The sequence below is a fragment of the Pteropus medius genome, unplaced genomic scaffold, assembly GCF_902729225.1.
Source record: "Pteropus medius unplaced genomic scaffold, Ma_sr-lr_union100, whole genome shotgun sequence".
Classification (NCBI taxonomy): domain Eukaryota; kingdom Metazoa; phylum Chordata; class Mammalia; order Chiroptera; family Pteropodidae; genus Pteropus; species Pteropus medius.
In genome coordinates this window covers 11,508,387-11,526,537 of record NW_024354500.1, presented here as the reverse complement: position 1 = coordinate 11,526,537, position 18,151 = coordinate 11,508,387, and the positions used below count along the sequence as shown (strand labels likewise).

At 37.0% G+C, this 18,151-nt stretch overlaps 1 protein-coding gene across 20 annotated transcripts in view; it reads right to left on the bottom strand.

Annotated features, from left to right (window-relative positions):
- SNAP91 (synaptosome associated protein 91) overlaps positions 1 to 14,053 on the bottom strand; it is a 125,433-nt gene extending 111,380 nt beyond the window's left edge. For 12 of the 20 annotated variants that reach the window (XR_005650678.1, XM_039852843.1, XM_039852842.1 and 9 more), the window contains exon 1: positions 12,498 to 12,657. Coding sequence is in view for 19 of the 20 variants with exons in the window: in XM_039852843.1 (XP_039708777.1) it covers positions 12,498 to 12,627 (130 nt within the window). In the remaining variant the exon portion in view is untranslated. Of the gene's footprint in view, positions 1 to 12,497; positions 12,658 to 13,033; positions 13,162 to 13,506; positions 13,754 to 13,781 lie in introns of those variants that run through there. The other 8 variants (XM_039852854.1, XM_039852836.1, XM_039852834.1 and 5 more) reach the window with 6 other exon arrangements.
- Between the last annotated feature and the right edge of the window lie 4,098 nt (positions 14,054 to 18,151).

Genomic DNA, 18,151 nt, shown 5'->3' with positions numbered 1-18,151 from the left:
AAAATGCAACAAATTATAACTACAAATTAAATGACTCCTTTGGAATCATAAGGAGAATTCTTATAGGAAAAACAGAACAAACAGAAAACCACAAAGCAATGAGAAGATGCCGGTGATAAACAGTTTGGCCTGTTCATTAACACAGCCTCAAATCAGCCTTCCATTGACCTTTCCATGGCTACAGTCATGCTCATTCAAGGGCAGCCAAAACCAGAATGTTAAATGTTACAGTATTTAATGAAGACACTAGAAAAGCATGAAAACACTGCAACCCTGTTGCATTAGGGAGACAAAATAACAAATTTCATTAAGCCATGGTCTAATTGAATTATTTAGCTAGATGATGAAGGGTTTGTAAATTGCACAATTTGATGCTAATCAAGTTGATAGTGAGATTATATGAAGTTTTTTAAAATTTCATTTCAGCTCTTAAGGAGGAATCAGTAGAATCTTTTCTGATATATGTTTAATATTTATCTTGAGGAAAAGAATTACAGAGGATGGTAATGTGAAAACTGGCTTTGGAAAGAATAGGAGAAAGGTAAAATTCTTCACTTGGGAATTTTCTTAACCTAAATTTTAATAACTTTAGTTTTCTTCTTTGATATTAACAGACCCAGTAAAGTATGACATTAAAATACTTAGACATACTTAATATGTAGCAAGATTTTGAAGAATCATTTTAGGTTTTTGTTTCAGATTTTTAATAGTTAAGACTGATTTATAAAATTCTATGATTTCAGTGATGATAGTTAAAGGATGTTATAAATTATGACTCCACGACAGTAAGACCAAACTAAATGGCCTTTAAAGTTTGTTTTAATAAATAGTGTTTAGAAGACTTTCAACTAAATTACACAAGTCTGTAATCTTTTTCATTTTTATTGTCACCAATGGCATAGGCAGTATTCTCTGGTGTCAGTGTCATGACCCAAGAATCAAGTAGTAGACAAGAAAAAAGAAAAGATAAAAACGGGGTCAGGCTAGCAGGACAAGTCCTGGAACACCAGCAGGGCCTGATTCATGCCGTGCATCATGTCAGAAGTGCCCTGGGTTACGTTTGCAATTATGGTGAATTTGAATTCAGACTGTGTTTGTGTTTGTGTTGTGTGTGTGTGTGTGCACATATGTGTGTACATATACACATGTACATATATACATATACACACATACACACTTATACACATATGTGTTTAAATAATTTTACAATTCCCACGTGACCTACACAGTAAATTTTCTGGCAAAGATACAGCCATCAAAACTAGGTGAACAAAGCAATGACCCATTAGGGTACCTGTTCAAGGCAGATAAGAATCATTCAATGTTAACACACTTAATGTGTGATTTTGGATCTTTGGGGCTCAGCTTCCTCATCTGTAAAAAGAGGTTGGAAAACTCCTAAGATTCTCTTTAGCCTAGAAGACCCTCCGGATGGGGCGGCTGTCCACACATCTCAGGTCTTAGCTCTTAACATTCTTGGTCCTCTAAAACTCAGTTTTGTAGCAACTCTTAAGTTCTTCAAATCCCTAAAATGTGCCTTGCTCTCTCTCAGCCTCTTCCTAGATTAATAGATAATGCAGCAGCCCTTGTCCTCACCTCACCTAGGTAAGTCCCACTCATTCTTCAAGTCTGGGCTTAAACATCGCTTCCTCTGCAATGGATCTACACTGTAGTCTCTGCTTTTCCTGTTAAACCTAGTTCTTTTTGAAATACTTGTAATTATTTCATTCATTTTCTGTCTCCTCTACTCAGCTGCAAGCTCTCTGATGCCAAGAGCTCTGTCTTGTTCACCACGATATCCCTGCCTCCTGAAATAATTCCTGGCATTTAGTAAACACTCACATATTTGTTAAATAAATAAATAATGGGATTGTGCTAAATAAGCCACTGAAAGCCTCACTACTGAAAGTAGTTTCTAATTACTCCAAAGAGGTCAGTAAAAGCCAAATTAAATCTGCTCCCATTTATTGCTCTCTTTACAAAGGCAAAACATTCTGAATCTTTAGCTTAAGCTTGCTCCCTTTTCTCACTGCTTTTCTAAAACCCTCAAGCCATTAGTAGTTATATTATCCTATTAGTGAATAATATCACTATATACATAGTACACAATATCATTTCAGTGAAAATTAAGAGTATGTAGCTACCTGTGAAATAATGCTTTTCTCCATAACTATCCTTACTCATAATGTATGTACTTATAACTTATAAAATGGACATGGAGAAGCAATGCTACCCAACTGTATCCAACTCAAAACAAACTAACGCAAATGGATGCATAGCTATACACACACACAATGCTAACAAAGAATTTTCTCTAATACCTAATCATCTGCTATCTAATCATTGGCGTTATGCACCAAGAGAAGTACACATATGCTTGAAATCCGCAACCAAAATTCTCTTCTTATCCAGGATATAATTTTCCCTAAATTAAGTATTTATTACATCACAAGAATGCAACTGTTGAGAGACTGTCAGGAAATGTACATTAACTATCTATATTGGCAATTTAATGTTTCTTTTATTTGTTTTTCTCCAATATTACACTTCTATTGCTTTTGTAATCTTGAGAGAAAATGAATCAAGTTCAATTCCTTGCTCTTTTGAAAGGTTAGCAAGTAAAGGCAAAATTTTTAAATAGAAATTTTATAAGGGAAAAAAAGGGTCTAAATTCAGGAAATGTGAAATGTGTAATAAAAAAATAATTCAGTAAATGTTTACCAAAATCTGCTCTCATGCTATGGTTTTAGGGATAAGGCAGTTTCAATGCAACTGCAGACAAGAAAAAAAAAAAAACACTGAACAAAATCCCACCACAGATCTCTGAGTGATCCAACAGGTATATATGCACAAGGGCCCATCTAAGCACTGAGAAGGAATGACTAAAACTAGGTTTTATAAATGAGATTTTTAAAATATATTAAAACATAAACAGCACCGCCAAGGCCCTCAAATAATGCTAAGTACAGTGAATCTAATAAATTTCAAATTTGCTCAGGAATGAACTGTGGTAAGTATGTTGGAGGGGCGAGGGGTGGGCAAGAACAGAGGATAGGAAAATAGGCTGGTTTAATTTCTAGTATACAGATTAGACTATCAAGAAAAAAGACACCTGATAACCTAGATAAATATTATAGGCATCCTTCTATCCAGTATATTCTGGACAGCTATAATATTTCTGTAGCTCAACATATGAACCTTTGTGGTAGTTAGTATAATCATTACATCAAGTCACATTTGCCACCAAATGATTTACAAAAAAAAAAAAAAAAAAGTCTTCTGAGTGCTTTGGATTTTCAAATTATGGAACTGAACCTGCACTGAATGAGAAACTCCAATAGTAGAAATGAACTTAAGATGCTCCCAAGATAGTAGCACTTGTGGGACCTAGCAGAGGCAAACACAAATTCTCTCTATGTGATCCTAGGCCTCCCAGGATTCCCACAGATAAAGTCCAAGCCTCTATGATCTCAGTGTCTAAAATTACAAAACATACAAGGAAACAAATCATGACTGAGGATCAGGCAAAAACAACAGCATAAACAGAACTTCATGCAACAGATCCATGAGATACAGAGTATAAAATGAATTGTGTTCAAAATGGTAAAGAAATAAAAGAGGAACTCAAAAGTGTGAACAAGAAATGTATGTTATCCATAAAAAGAACAAATTTGAAAAACTTCAAAACTGAAAAAAATGTAAATGAATCAAATTAAAAAACTAAGGATGAGTAAAAGTAGACAAGACAGAGCTAAAGAGAGAATTAATGAACTGGAAGATATCTGAAGAACAAAGTATGCCTAATAGTAAAGAAAATATTAGAAACTATGAAAGGTATATTTAGAGATATAAGAATATAATGAGAAGGCCTAGTATATGTATAATCATATTTGAAGTAAAAAAAAAAAAAAAAAAGAGAATTAGGCAACAATTAAGTGTAACTGAAACACTGAGAATTTTCCCGAACTGAGAGACATAAATTCTCAGATTCGGGGAACTCGACAAATTCCAAATAGGATAAATAAAATGAAAGCTCGATCTAAACACACATACACTACAGAAGGACAAGAAAAACAAGATTTTAAAAGCAGCCACAAAAACAGAGATTTCATTAAGGCAAGTAGACTAATAGTTGACTTTTTAAGAGCAATGACAAAAGCCAAAAGAGTGAAATACTATCCTCAAAGAGAAAATAACTGTCAATCTAGAATTGTGTAATACAGATAAACCAACCATATACAAAAATGAACTCAAAATGGATTGGTGACTTAAATGTAAGACTTGAAATCATAAAACTTCTAGAAGAAAACATACGCATTAAACTCTACGACACTGCTCTTAGCAATATTTTTTGGATATGTTTCCTCAGGCAAGGGAAACAGACAAAAACAAACAAACAAACAAATAAATAAATAAAATAAGACAAAATCAAACTAAAAAGTTTTTGCATAGTAAGGGAAACAATCAAAACAAAAAGACAATCTACTAAAAAGAGAAGATATTCACCAATGATGCATTTGATAAGGGGTTAATATCCAAACTATATAAGGAAATCATACAACTTAACACCAAAACAAGCAAACAAACAACTCAATTAAAAAAATGGACAGAGAACCTGAATAGACATTTCTCCAAAGAGAACATACAGATAGCCCATAGACACATGAAAAGATGTCCAGTGTCACTAATCAACAAGGAAATGCAAATTAAAACCACAATAAGATATCAATTCACACTTGTCAGAATGGCTATCATCAAATAATCAACATATGCTGACGAGGCTGTGGAGAAAAAGGAACACTCATGTTGGTGTGATAGTAAATTGGTGTACCACTATAGAAAACAGTGTGGAGGTTCCTCGAAAAATTAAAAATAGAACTACCATATGACCCAGTAATTCCTCTGGGTATTTATCTGAAGGAATCCAAATCACTAATTAGAAAAGATATGTGCACCCTTATGCTGTTTACTGCAGCATATTTACAGTAGCCGATATGTGGAAGCAACCTAAGTGTATATCAATTAGATGAATGGATAAAGAAGATATGGTGTGTATATATATATATATATATATATATATATATATATATATATATATATATATATATATATAATGGAATATTACTCAGCCATAAAAAAGAATGAAATCTTACCATTTGTGACAACATGGATGGACCTAGAGGATATTATGCTAAATAAGTCAGACGAAGAAATACCATATGATTTCACTTATATGTGGAATCTAAAAAACAAAATAAACAAACAAAACAGAAACAAACTCATGGGTTCAGAGAACAAATTGATGGCTGCCAGATGGGAATGGGAGATAGGTGAAAGAGGTGAAACAATTAAGAAGTACAAATTGCCAGTTATAAAAAGTCACAGGAATGTAAAGTAGAGCATAGGGAATATGGTCCATAATATTGTAATAACTATAGATGGTGCCAGATGGGCACTACAGTCATTGGAGTGATCACTTCCTAAGTTACATAAATATCTAATCACTGTGTTGTACACCTGAAACTAATATAATATTGTATGTCAACTATAATTGAAAAATAAATTAATAAAAGAAAAAAGAAATCTTAGACATAGTGAAGGAATGCTGAGCAAAGAAGGTGGATATAATTAAATAAACACTGCCTGTACTGAATAATAATGACTAGCTTTGGGGTTTAAAACTATGGTGAAATGAAAATACTGGACAATAATAGCATGTAAGTAAGAAGTGAGTGATTGGTGTTAAAAGTTTCTAAATTTCTTTTATTTGGGAGGGAAAAAAAGAGATAGTGATCTACATTAGACTTTAAGTATGCATAGTCTAATTTTAAGGGTAATTGCTAAAGAACAGAATATATCTATGGCTTCCAAAGTACTGAAGGGGAAAGTTGGAATTCAAGTAAAAACTGAATGAAGTAAATGAAAGGAGGGGGCGTAAAACGAGCATGGAGAAGTGGTAAAGGCAAATCACCAAGGATTACTTATCAGTTGTTATGGTGGGGGCAGTAGCAGTAGTGATACCAGTATTAGCAACAGTAGCAATAACAGCAATTGTACTAGTATAGTAAATGTTAACAGGAGTAGTAGTAGTGATAACTGATGTTTTCCCCACACTTATATGTCAAGCTCTGGGCTAGGTATTTTACACGCATTATCTCACTTGTTCCTCACCAAAAGAGAGGTCAGAACTATCATTAATCTTTATATTACAGATGAGATTTATTACTGATCTAAATGAAGGCAGAAAACAGCTAAAGGAGGAGATTTCAGAGAGTTTTTAATAATTATTAGTAATATTAATCATCTCTGGAGTTGAGAAATGAGGGATACTTCTCAGGTTAGTGGCGTGGGCATTTGGGTGGGCAATGACTAGTATCTAACAGCAACTCTAATGTTCGAAATTAAGGCAAAGACACAATTTCCAAAGAGGGGTACAGCTGTGTTTGTTTTCTTTGGAATGGTGAGCTACTGTTTCAGGAAGTTTGGTTGCGAAAGAAAAGCAAGGTTGGCTGCTGCAAGAGGTCATAGAGTCCAAGCAGAGTTGTGTGTAGGTAGTTTTGTTTGTTTTAAATAGAGAAACTTGCAAATATTTATCAGTAAGATAAAAAAATGTTTATCAGTTAAGATAACATACAGATGACAGAGAGAATAAATGATACAGGAAGAAGGAAATTTATAATTTAAATAAAAGTGTGAACTCTAGGAAAAATAACCAAATGATTGGGCCAAAAAGCAAAACCATGCACATCAGGCAAAGATCCAGCGTCTCTTTGTCCTTAGTAGCCAGGAATGGCACATGATAAAATCTTTGAGAAGATATTAGATCCTCCTTAAAGATGCGTGAGAGAGAAACCTTGTGGAAACATGGGAGGGCAAGAAAGATCCTCATACACTTGGGAGAGCAGGAAAACAGCTGTAGAAAGGCTGTGGGCTTCAGGGCACGATTCTCTCTCTGGTTTGTGCTCTAAGAAAGACTCTATCATTTACTTCTAGGTCATCATGCAACTGGCACTGCACATACCATTCAACCACTCTCCCTATTATGAAAAACAAAAGAGCACATACGTAAACACCGAAGAAAAAACACAGCCAGCATTTCCCTTGAGAAGTAAGGAATGTATTCCTCTGTAAAGAGAAAGGAATTTACAATAAATGTGGATTTTCAAATTATTTAACTGCACTGTAACTATATTTGAAGGCTCTCTGGGTAGCTGCTGGCTCAAATGTTGAGTCACTTAAAATACAATGCTATAAGAAAAGCACCCTTAGCCCTGAGAGAATAGGGTTGTATATCACTTCCGACCCTCTTTACAAAGTTATTGAAACCAAGATAAGCTCCAAAGAACACTCTATCCTAGCATCGATCAATTTGAAGAGAAGAGGTAAGATATTTAAAGGATATTTATTTGTGAAAAGCTAAGAGAGAGATCCATGACAACTAAGTGCCCAGATTAAATTACAAATAAGACTTCAGCAGCCATTTATTAAACATTAAAACTAATATGGCAATGTACCAACAATCTAGATTTTAATTTAAAATGCTGCAAGCTAATACTGGAATTAACATATGAATTGACTTCCTACATAAATAATTTTATATATTTTTCCAAATATATGATTTTTTTAAATAACTGGAGCAACTTTTAAAAAAATCAATTTGAGTTATCAAATTTATACTAGTTTTAAGAAAATATCTGCTAACCACGTTGATAACCAAAGGAGAAAAAATATCTAAAGTGACCTAAATATATTTAACATTACACCATTAAAAAAAAAAAGATTTCTCTGAAAATGAGGAAGTAAAAAAGATCCAGAAAGAAATCCTTATTGTTCCACTAGCTGATAAAAAGCCTGCTTAATTATTTTAAGTCATTTCTGAAGCAAGCTCCCTACTATTGCCAAAGACTCTTTGCCACTCTTCTGCTTCTCTGGCTCCTACCATGCCCTAAATCTCACATGATCTTCTCTGCCCTCTGCATCATCAGAAAACATCACAGGACCACATATATTAGACTCCTTGTAGATTTATGATAAATGATGATCGGCCTGAAAGCCTTTCAGAAGTGTATATTCCCCATCTCTTCTTGATTCCCTAAAAAAATAATACAGATTATTCTAAACCATCTCCTTCTGAGAAATCAAGAAGGAACAGAGTGTGCCTTCATAGAGAAAAATGAAGGGTATATTTAGACAATAATCAATAGTTAAATGAGAATAACTGGAATCAAAGTAAAGTATATTTAAAACAAGCTAGTATAAGTCTCATATTGAAAGCTGACCCAGGGTTCAGTAAACTTTTATACATCGTTCCAATTAATTTTATTCAATAAACTTTGCTTACTTTTTTGATCTCAGCACTACAGAAAGCTCTATAAGTGATCACAAATACATCTTTGATATTAACTGAATTTATGTGCAAATAGCATGTCTATAAATCGAAATGGATTTTATATATACTAAGTAAGCTTATGTAAAGCAAATAAACTTTTAGGTTTAAATTTTCATCTTATGTTTACTCAGAACATTTTTTACTTATTAGCAGATACTTAATGAATAGAATTAAAGCAGCGGAAATTTTGTGGTAATTTGCCAATATTTGCCTTGACTCAAAACACAGACTGTATGTCACCCTACCTTTATCAGATATTCTTATAAGAAATACAGTCTTACTTTTTCGTAGTATAAGAGGAAAAAAATCATTTATAAAATGAAAGTATCTCTTAAACACAGGATTCAGAACTTGAATCACTTGCCTATTATGTGGGATAAGCTATTACTAAAAACCCTCGAGAGGTTTAGAATACCAAAATAAAATAAAATAAATTACTGATAACCAATTTGGCTTTTCATAAGGTTTGGTTTGATGTTAATGGTAATGTCTAAATTGGAATTTTGATAATCTTAAATAGGGTATTTTAACAATATAGCATATTGTTCATAAGAGCTATTAACCAAAATGAATCTTATACTGGGGCTGCAAAAAACTCTCCCACTGCAGGTGTTACTTTCTGCCAACTATTTTTTTTCTTGTTGTCGTTCTTTAATCTTGACACAGCATTTGAGTAGGTACTGGGTGCCCTACTGGATCTTGTCACTTTACTATCTGACTTGGGCTATCCCCTAGGCCATCAACTACAAAACGGAAAAAGAAAAGCAACTGAAACATAAAACAGTTGCAACCAAGAAGGCAACACTCACTGAGACTTGTATGTTTTACCTACTATCAAATAGGTACATAAAGTTACAAGGAAAAAGATGTGAGGATGTACAGATAGACCCAGAAAGAATAATGTTCAATAAAACTGGTTAGGTGTTTAATTTTCATGGGCATAGGGCAATATAATTAGAGTACAGTATGGAATCAAAGTTTTACATAATCCGAAAGCACCTTAAAATATATAATCATTATTTCTATTATAAAGGTTAACTATAACCTTTAAATTTAATATCTAACTACTGATTACAGTGAAGCTTTTCTGAATAAATGTTTCCTCTAAGAAATATACCATTATTGAAAAAAGGAAAAAAAATCTGAGAATATATATGTAGAGTTTCTTTATCTCCACTTTCTCATCATATACAATTCTGTCCCAGATGTTAATAGTTTCTTCATGTATAAATCATGTACTATGAAGCATTTTTTAAATTTTTAATAATTTTATAATTAATGATTTTTCTTGGCCTATCAACCTAGAGAAAGAAACTTAGCTTTAAGCCAGTACTTTAAACATTACATGCACTTTTCATAAAGATTTTGATCCCATTCCATTAACTTGATATCGAAAAAAAAAATCACCGAAACACTCTATTCTTCTAATCTTTCAATTGAAACTCCAAACTAAAAAGTTATACACAAATAAAACTAATTACATTTTTTTTTCTGTTTCAAACCCCCAACTAGTATTTAATAATTTCAAAATTAAAACACTACTTAAAGATGCTTTAGTGTCTATAGGGAAACCGAGCCATGTGTCTGCATGTTTTAATAACAGATCTGACTCACTTTTACAACTGGTTTGTTACTGGAAACCTGTGAATAAATTACTAAGGTAGTCTACTGTTATTTAAAATAACTTCGCAAGGAATTCTGAGCAAAGATGCCCTCTTGCAATACATATAACTATATATTGATTGCCAGTATCATCTTTTCTCAAAATAGTACATATCAGTAACATATCTATCTTCCAATTTCTGTCCTAAGGTTGGTTTTAACTGAATATAATTTATTTCACGATTTAGTGGAAAAGTAAAATGTTAAAAAGAAAAACCAATACTCCTCAGTATTTCGCTTTTAATCATTTTTTAACTGACAGAATTAAAAAATTTTCATGCATATCATAGAGTGTGCAAGGAGTGTGTGGGTTGTGATGCTCAATTTCACACAAAGCGATGCAAACAGGATGGGTGAGGATTAGACTATTTAGGCTAATATGGTTCCTTCCCCCCCTCCCCCAAAGAGAACATTATTAAATAAACTACGATGGCAATTAAGTGCAATGGTTAAAAGCTATGAAAGTTAATTACCCTCCCTGAACCCGTTAAGCAGTGATAAATTAATAATGTAAAGCCCAGTGCTTGGCATATAGTAACTGCTCAATAAACGTTTAGCTCATATGATTATTCATATTAATAATTCAATATCAGTGCCTACTTCAGCTGCTTTCTTTAAATACAGAATCTTACCCCTGAGTTCCATATCTTCAAAATCACTCCACTCACTAACATATGCTACAGATATTGGAAAACCTCCTACCCTGAAAAATTTTGAGAGATTTTTCCAGATGTAAAAGATTAAGGTGACTACATATTTAGATGTGGAAGTCAGTCTTTATTTGAAATGTTTTAATGAAATGCTCAAACTACAAATGTTCTCTGAAATGTATTAATATATTGTTCTATCATGTTCATAGCATTTAGCAAATCCATAACCTATAGTTTTCTTATTATTATGATGATTTGCTAGACTGACACATACCTTTAAGACATGAGTCATCCTTCCACAGTTGGGGAAACTGATGGAAAGATGGCTAAATGATTCAGCATGCTGCAGCAAAATGAGCTGGTCATGAATTTATAATTTCCAGTTCTGTTAGGTGCCCTGGCCCTGGTGGCCTCTCTCATCTGTACTGCCTATATAACACATGATACCATAATCAACAAATGTTGTTAAAAATTCCCTCAGGGGAGGAACAATGGTATTTCCCCCTCAGACAAGCTTCTAGAAGTGAAATTATTCAATTTTATGAAACAACAGGTTCACAAGGCTGGATAACCCTTACAATATCGACTTGTAAGCTTCATCAAGCTTTGTTTATACAGATAATAGAACTAGAGTCAATTCTAATGCTGGTGCCATTTTCTCAGCTGCACAAGGCAGACACTGTAGAAGGCTTAAAGCAAAAGTGAACCAGAAAATGGTCAAAAGAAGTCAAATGGGACACTATACCTGTGTTTCTCATTGCCAGCACTGACCTTTACCAAGAAACATCATAAAAGGACAGATCCTAAGCAGGTCAGAAAGACCGAACAGCAACTTCAGAATATACTGTCATGTAGCCTTACTTATAAGGAAGGAGTCTCAAGACTTTTTCTAAGTGTCCCTATTTGTCCTTCAATAACAAAAGATTTACTGTTAATCAAATAAAACATTTATTTCAGAAATATATGGATTCAAAACTACTTTTTCTATCAAATAAAAATATGGGGAAAAAGTCACAAATTAAATGTTTTCATCTAAAATCATACCATCTCAAATGCTGGGAAAGCACAACCATTTTGTGACCAGAGCGAAATCATTCCATTCAGCAGTTTCTGAGAATGGGACAAAGAAGTGTGCCAGGAAGTATAAAATGAAATCGTCATTATCTATGAAGTGCAATTTCCTCATTCAATAGCTTGAATTAATTTTTTTTTGATGTGGTTACATACAACACTCACAGATAAAATCTTAGCAGTGACACTGAAAAAAGTAACACTATTTAAAAACTATCCAAAATGTATTCAGGAAACAACTAGAATGACAAATTTGACCTTCTATGAATCCATCTTTTACTGTTGTTATGATTGTGCAACCCCTGATTTCCTCTTGCCTGGAGAAGGAGGGGTGTATGAAGAAAGAAAAAAAGAGGTAAAGTGCCTAATCCATAATGTACAATTTCTCGGTATCTTACAATATTAATGTGTGTGTGTGTGTGTGTGTGTGTGTGGTGTGTGTGTTTTCCTCCACCAAGACCTTGGAAGTCAACAGGAGGAAAAAAATGGCTTTTTTTTCCTCCACCAAGACCTTGGAAGTCAACAGGAGGAAAAAAATGGCTTAAAGACAAGGTTTCAGGGCTGACCCAAGGCAACACCTCCACAGTTGGATATTTCAAGCCAGGGGCAGCCCCGCTGGGAGTTCTGAAGCCTGCAGCATTGTGGACAGAGAACCCAGGCCGCGCCGCCTGCATCCAGAGCGCCTCTGCGATGCGCATGTCCCGCTTATATAAAGAGATGCTTACAGTCCAGGTGCTTTTTCTTGGGGCCCATCACTTCATGCGTGGTGGCTTTGCAGACCGCTCTCGCTACAGCGGAGCCTGTCACGCTGTACTGAGCGGCGGCGATCCGATCTGTGAGTGTCTGGCCCGACATCTTCTCAGGCCGCGTCTACCGCCTCCTTTTCTGCGAGAAAGAAGGGGAGATGGTCCTGCTTTAACCCGCAGACCCTACACTCAAGGCACCCAGGCCTTGCCTCCTCCAGCCGCACGGCGGCTCTCTTCCCCTCCGTCCCCACCCTGGTACCACCTTCTGAGCGAGCAAAGAGCTAAACCCCGATCTTGCGACGCGCTCTTGGGGATCTTGAGCAAGGCTAGGTCCGTCACGAAACCCCAGCGCGGGCTCCTGTCCCAGGATCGTGACACCAACCCAGTGCCGCCTCACCCCTTCAGCGACCTCCTGGCAATCAGCATTTTGCCTGCAACCTGATCCCGGGGTGCCAGACCGGCGTGCGTCGGGGTTATTCCCTGGGCGCCGCGCCCACTGGGTGCCCATCTCTCACCTCCCCGCCGCAGCGCTGCCTCCTCGCAGCTCGCAGGCTTAGGGAGATGAATAGGATACTCCAGCCCTGGTCGCTTCCCTCCTCCTCCTTGCGCTGCTGCTGCAATGGGTTCGTCCTCCCTCGGTCTCAGTGAAGATAATCCTAGCGTTGCGCCATGTTATGCCCTCGCCTCCCCTTCCTTCCTCGCCGCCGCCTCCGCCCTTCACCCGGGCTCTCTCCCTTCGCCCCAAATCCCCGTCGCAGGGGCCGCTCCGCTCTGCGGAGGCGCCAGAGTCTCTGAGCGCCTCGCCCTTCCTGGCAGCGGAGCAGAGACGGGTTGACAGCCCAGCCCAGCCCCCCGCCCTCCCTCGAGCGCGCAGCGCCACTGTCGCCCGGCCGCTGTCCTTCTCTGCGCCCTAGGATTATCTTCTCCGGATACCCGCGCGGCCCTGCGAGGGGGAGAAGCCGAGTCCCGGCCGCGGGTACTCACTCACCCCGCCCTAGGAGCGGCGCCGCCCGCCGCAGGTTGAGAGGAGCCTGGGCCGACGAGGGAAGCCGCGCCGGGTGGGTGTGTGTGGCCGCGCGCGGACCCGGTGCCCCGGGGCGCGATGCCTCCAGCCTTGGCCCGGCCCCCACCCTCAGCTCCGCGGTCCCTGCGCCCGCCGCCCGTGGCCGCAGGAGCCAGTGCCCGCCCGCCGCCGCCGCCTCCTCCGCCAGCGCCGCCGCGTCTCTCTAGCACTCCGCGCTGCGTCCCCATCCCCGCCCCCACCTCAGCTGTGGCTGCTCCAACGAGTCAGGTGACGACGACGGACAAACCCGGGTGAGCTCTCCACCGAGCGCCTGGCTGCCCCCTCCCAACTACTCACACACGCCGCCCCCTCGGGCCGGGAGCTTACAGGCAAGGGGGCGCCGCGCGCGAGCATCCCCGGCAAGCGGGAGACGGGAAGGAGGCGGGGAGGCGGGGAGGCAGGGAGGCCGACATCCATCCAGCCAACCACCCTCCGCCAGGCGCCCAACAGCCCCTCCGCCTGCTGGATCCGCACCCGGCACGCTCCGTGTGCGCGCGCGCCTCACGCACCTGCCTGCCGACTGCGGGATTCGTCGGGCCGGCGGGGGCGTTGGTGCAGTCCTGCGAGTGGGCTTCTGGAGTTATCCGCGAAGGCCGAGGCTAGGGCGTGGTCGCGGTCCGCCTTACAGAGCCCAGCCCCTTCTTTCCCACGTTCTGTCTCTCACATGTCTTCCTGTCAAAGGCAGCGGTGGCCTAGAAGGGCAGGGCGATTTAAAATGTCAGATTCTGCTGACCATCCGCGCCCGTTACCTGTGCGTCCTCAGCTCCTTGGAGCGCCTGTACTTGTGTCAGTTAAATTTGGGAGCCAGGGTGGGCAGGTAATTCTAGTCACTTTGGTCTTAAATGGATACTAAGGTCTGCTGTAAGGACGAATAATTAACAAAGCCGTCGATTGAATCCCTGATTATATTCACAAGTAATGATTGGGTGTGTAAGGAAACGTCTTTGTACCCTTAAAAAGTAAATTTCTGCCAATTAAATATAGTACTCGAATGTCTTAGGTGTATTTGAATTGCATACATGAATTTCTAAACAGGAATTTGGGTTCGGTTAAAAGTTTCGCGTGTTGACATTTTAAAGTATTATTATTTACCTTAAACTAAAAAAGTTCTCAAAGTAGAATCAAGATCAGAACTTAAGTTGTGAATTTTCTTGACGTTTTTTCCTGGCTACCGTAAAATGTTTATCTATAGATAGTATGGTCTTGTGTTCTTGCTTTCACCTGGTGCAATGTTCAATATGAAGTTGTGATTTCATAACTGTTGGGATTGACTCTAGCGTTAATTAGAAGCATAGTGACTAAAGAAAGACTGCCCAAGACCACCATTGATCTAGCAATGTCAAATACTAATCTTACATGATCTAGCAATATCACACCTAGGTATTTATCCAAGAGAAATAAAAACACATTTCCATTAAAAACAAAACTTATACTCAAGTCTTGTAGTAGCTTTATATAATGCCCCAAACTGGAAGAAACCCAGATGTTATTCTACTGGAAAATGGATAAACAAAAAGTGGTTTATTCACACAATGGAATACAACTAAGCAATAACAAGAACCACACGAAGAACATGGCTGAATCTCAAATGCATTATGCTAAACAAAGAAGCACAACCCAAAGTGCTACTTATTGTTGTGATTCCTTTTAATATTCTGAAAAAGGCAAAACTTAGAAAGCATAGCAGCTACCAGGGATCAGAGAGAAGATCGACTGCAAAGAGGCTGAAACTAATATTTTGGACTCATGAAAATGTTGTATATCATGATTGGGATGATGATTACACAACTGCATATATTTCTCAAAACTTATCAATTTGTACACTTAAAATTGGTGAATTGCATTATAAGGAAATTATACCTAAACAGATCTGAAAAAAGAGCTGGAGTGGCAATATTAATATCAGACAACGTAGACTTCACAATAATGAATATTAGTAGGATGAAGAGGCACATTTCATAATGTTAAAAATTCAATGGCATATGTAATAATTCTACATGTTTATATACCTAGGAACAGAGCTTCAAAATAGGCTGAAGCAAAAATTAGTAGCATTAAAGGGGAAATAGGTAAATCTACAATTACACTTGAGGATTTCAATACTCTTCTCTTAGTAATTGATAGGATAGATAGACAGTAAATGAGTAAGGGCATAAATGACTTGAAATAACCATACCAACCAATTTGACCTGATTGACATAAGTATTCCACCCAACAGTGGAATACATTCTTTTTTGAGTGAACATGGAACATTGACCAGGATAGATCACTTTCTAGGCCATAAAGTTAGTCTCATAAATATAAAAGGATTACAATCATACAATCATACAAATTCCATGATAGTTTTCTCTTGCTACCATGGAATTTAACAAAAAATCAATAACAGATATCTGGAAATCTCTAAATATTTGTTACTTATACAACACATTTTAAATATGGGTCTAATTTTCCCATAGGGAAACTAGAAGTTACTTTACACTCAATGATACTGAAAATGCAACACATGAATATTTGTGGGATGCAGGTGAAGCAGTGATTAGAGAGAAATTTTTAGTATTAGAATACTTATATTATGAATGAAGACCTAAAAACAACTAAGTTTCAGCTTCAAAAACCAGAAAAAGAACAAATTAAACTCAGCATGCAGAAAGAAGGAAATAATAAAGAGTAAAAATTAGTGAAAGAGAAAATAGACAAATAATAGATAAAAATCAATAAAATTAAAAGCTTGCCTTTTTAAAAAGGTCAATTAAATTGATAAGCTCCCTACTTAGACCGATCAAGGAAAATAAGAGATGTCACAAATTTTCAGATCCTATGGACATTTAAAGGATAAGAGAATGTTATGAACAACAGCATACCAATAATTAGATAATTAACATGAAATAAAGAAATAGTGGAGAATACTTGTTCTCCAGTAGTCCAATAATAACGTCACATATTAGTTCAGAGGTCTTGAGCAGGTAACGTGTTTCCAATAATTGTTAAAATAACATAATCTGTGAGTAATTTACTTTTCAAAAATAAATTAGAGTGGATTCACAGTCAATCCTGTGTTAGTGTTAAAGTCCACATAGCAAATTATGTGCAGATGCACTGAGACGTATGGGAAGCCATAGTCTGTTTTCAGTGTGCTACTCTTGTCTCTGGTACTGTGCATGGGATTGTATCTCAGACATGGACATCCATTTACCATGGGTAGTAGCAGAAAATATTTGAAAATCTCCCAACTGTAGAAGTATTACATACAAATTAGTAAATTATGTCTAGGGTAGAACCAACTTTTGATACGTTATTGGTTGTTTTGGAAGAAAGTCTTACTGAGCTTTGAAAATAGCAGCATAGTTTCCATGGCAAAGATTAAGAAGGGTCAGGTTCTACATCCGGCAGAAGTTAGAAATATAACCATGAATATTGTATACTAAGTTGAAAGGAAGAAAATTTATTAAAAGAAAGAAGTATATTGAGGAAAAAAAAATGATTCCATATCAATGTATTCCCTTTGAAGGCCCAGGCACACAAAAAAATAATATTCAGTAAATCTTAAGCAAAAATAAGCACTGACTTTCGATTTTTACAAATTGAAATATTTTTTCACTTCAGTGGTCAGAGGTTAAATACAATACACATCCAAAACATGTTTTTTAGAAAAACATATGAACTCTTTTTTTCCGAGCCAATATACATGTATGTCACTGTACAGATTTTTTTTCTGTCTCTGATTTAACACACATCTTTTCTTTTGAGTTTCGGATTTAATAGAGAAAAACCGAAACAACAATAATTACATGTAGACTGACAATTTATATCAACATGTAAGGGCAAATGTCTTCAAACTCTTGGTTTTAGGTTATTTGTAAGGTACAAAAGTTAAAGAAAAAGAAATAAAGCTAAGGGAAACATGATTGCCTCAGGTAACAACCTGAGGTGGAGTTTGAAAATTCATTTTTTCTTCAAAAACTGCAATGTTCTTCTTAAGGTAAAACTGTAGAGTGATTTTATTCCAGGGGTGCTTTTCTGTTGAAAGTAGAAAAACATGTGAGGTGCAGAAATAACTAAATTGGAATATATCCACCCCCACACACAAATGTGACTTGTCTATCCAGACTCAAAAGCAACTGGCAACAACGGGCAAATTTTGATATCCTGAATGCACTTGTTCAGAGATGAAAAAATTGCTTCTCTTTATAAGATGACAAATGAAAGAGACCATAAACTGATGAGCATTCTAATGTAGAAAGAAGTTAGCAGATTGTACAAAGTATCGATAATACTGGGATTCAAACAAGTAGATCATCTTAGGGAAGTATAACACTTTATCTGTGAAATGAAGTTATTTAAGAATGAAAGTAAATGAAAAGATGGTATATTCTAAGGCAGGACAAACATATTTATTAAGTTTTGTTCTGCCTAACATTCAAGTTAAAAATGAATTCCATGGCATCTGGCATATTTGAAGGAACATGTACATTTTATATCATAATAACAAAACAATTTAAACATAGTATTTTCATTTTGCTTCCCTGTTTTAAATCTAATGTGGCTGTTCCAGGTTCCTATTGTTGTACAA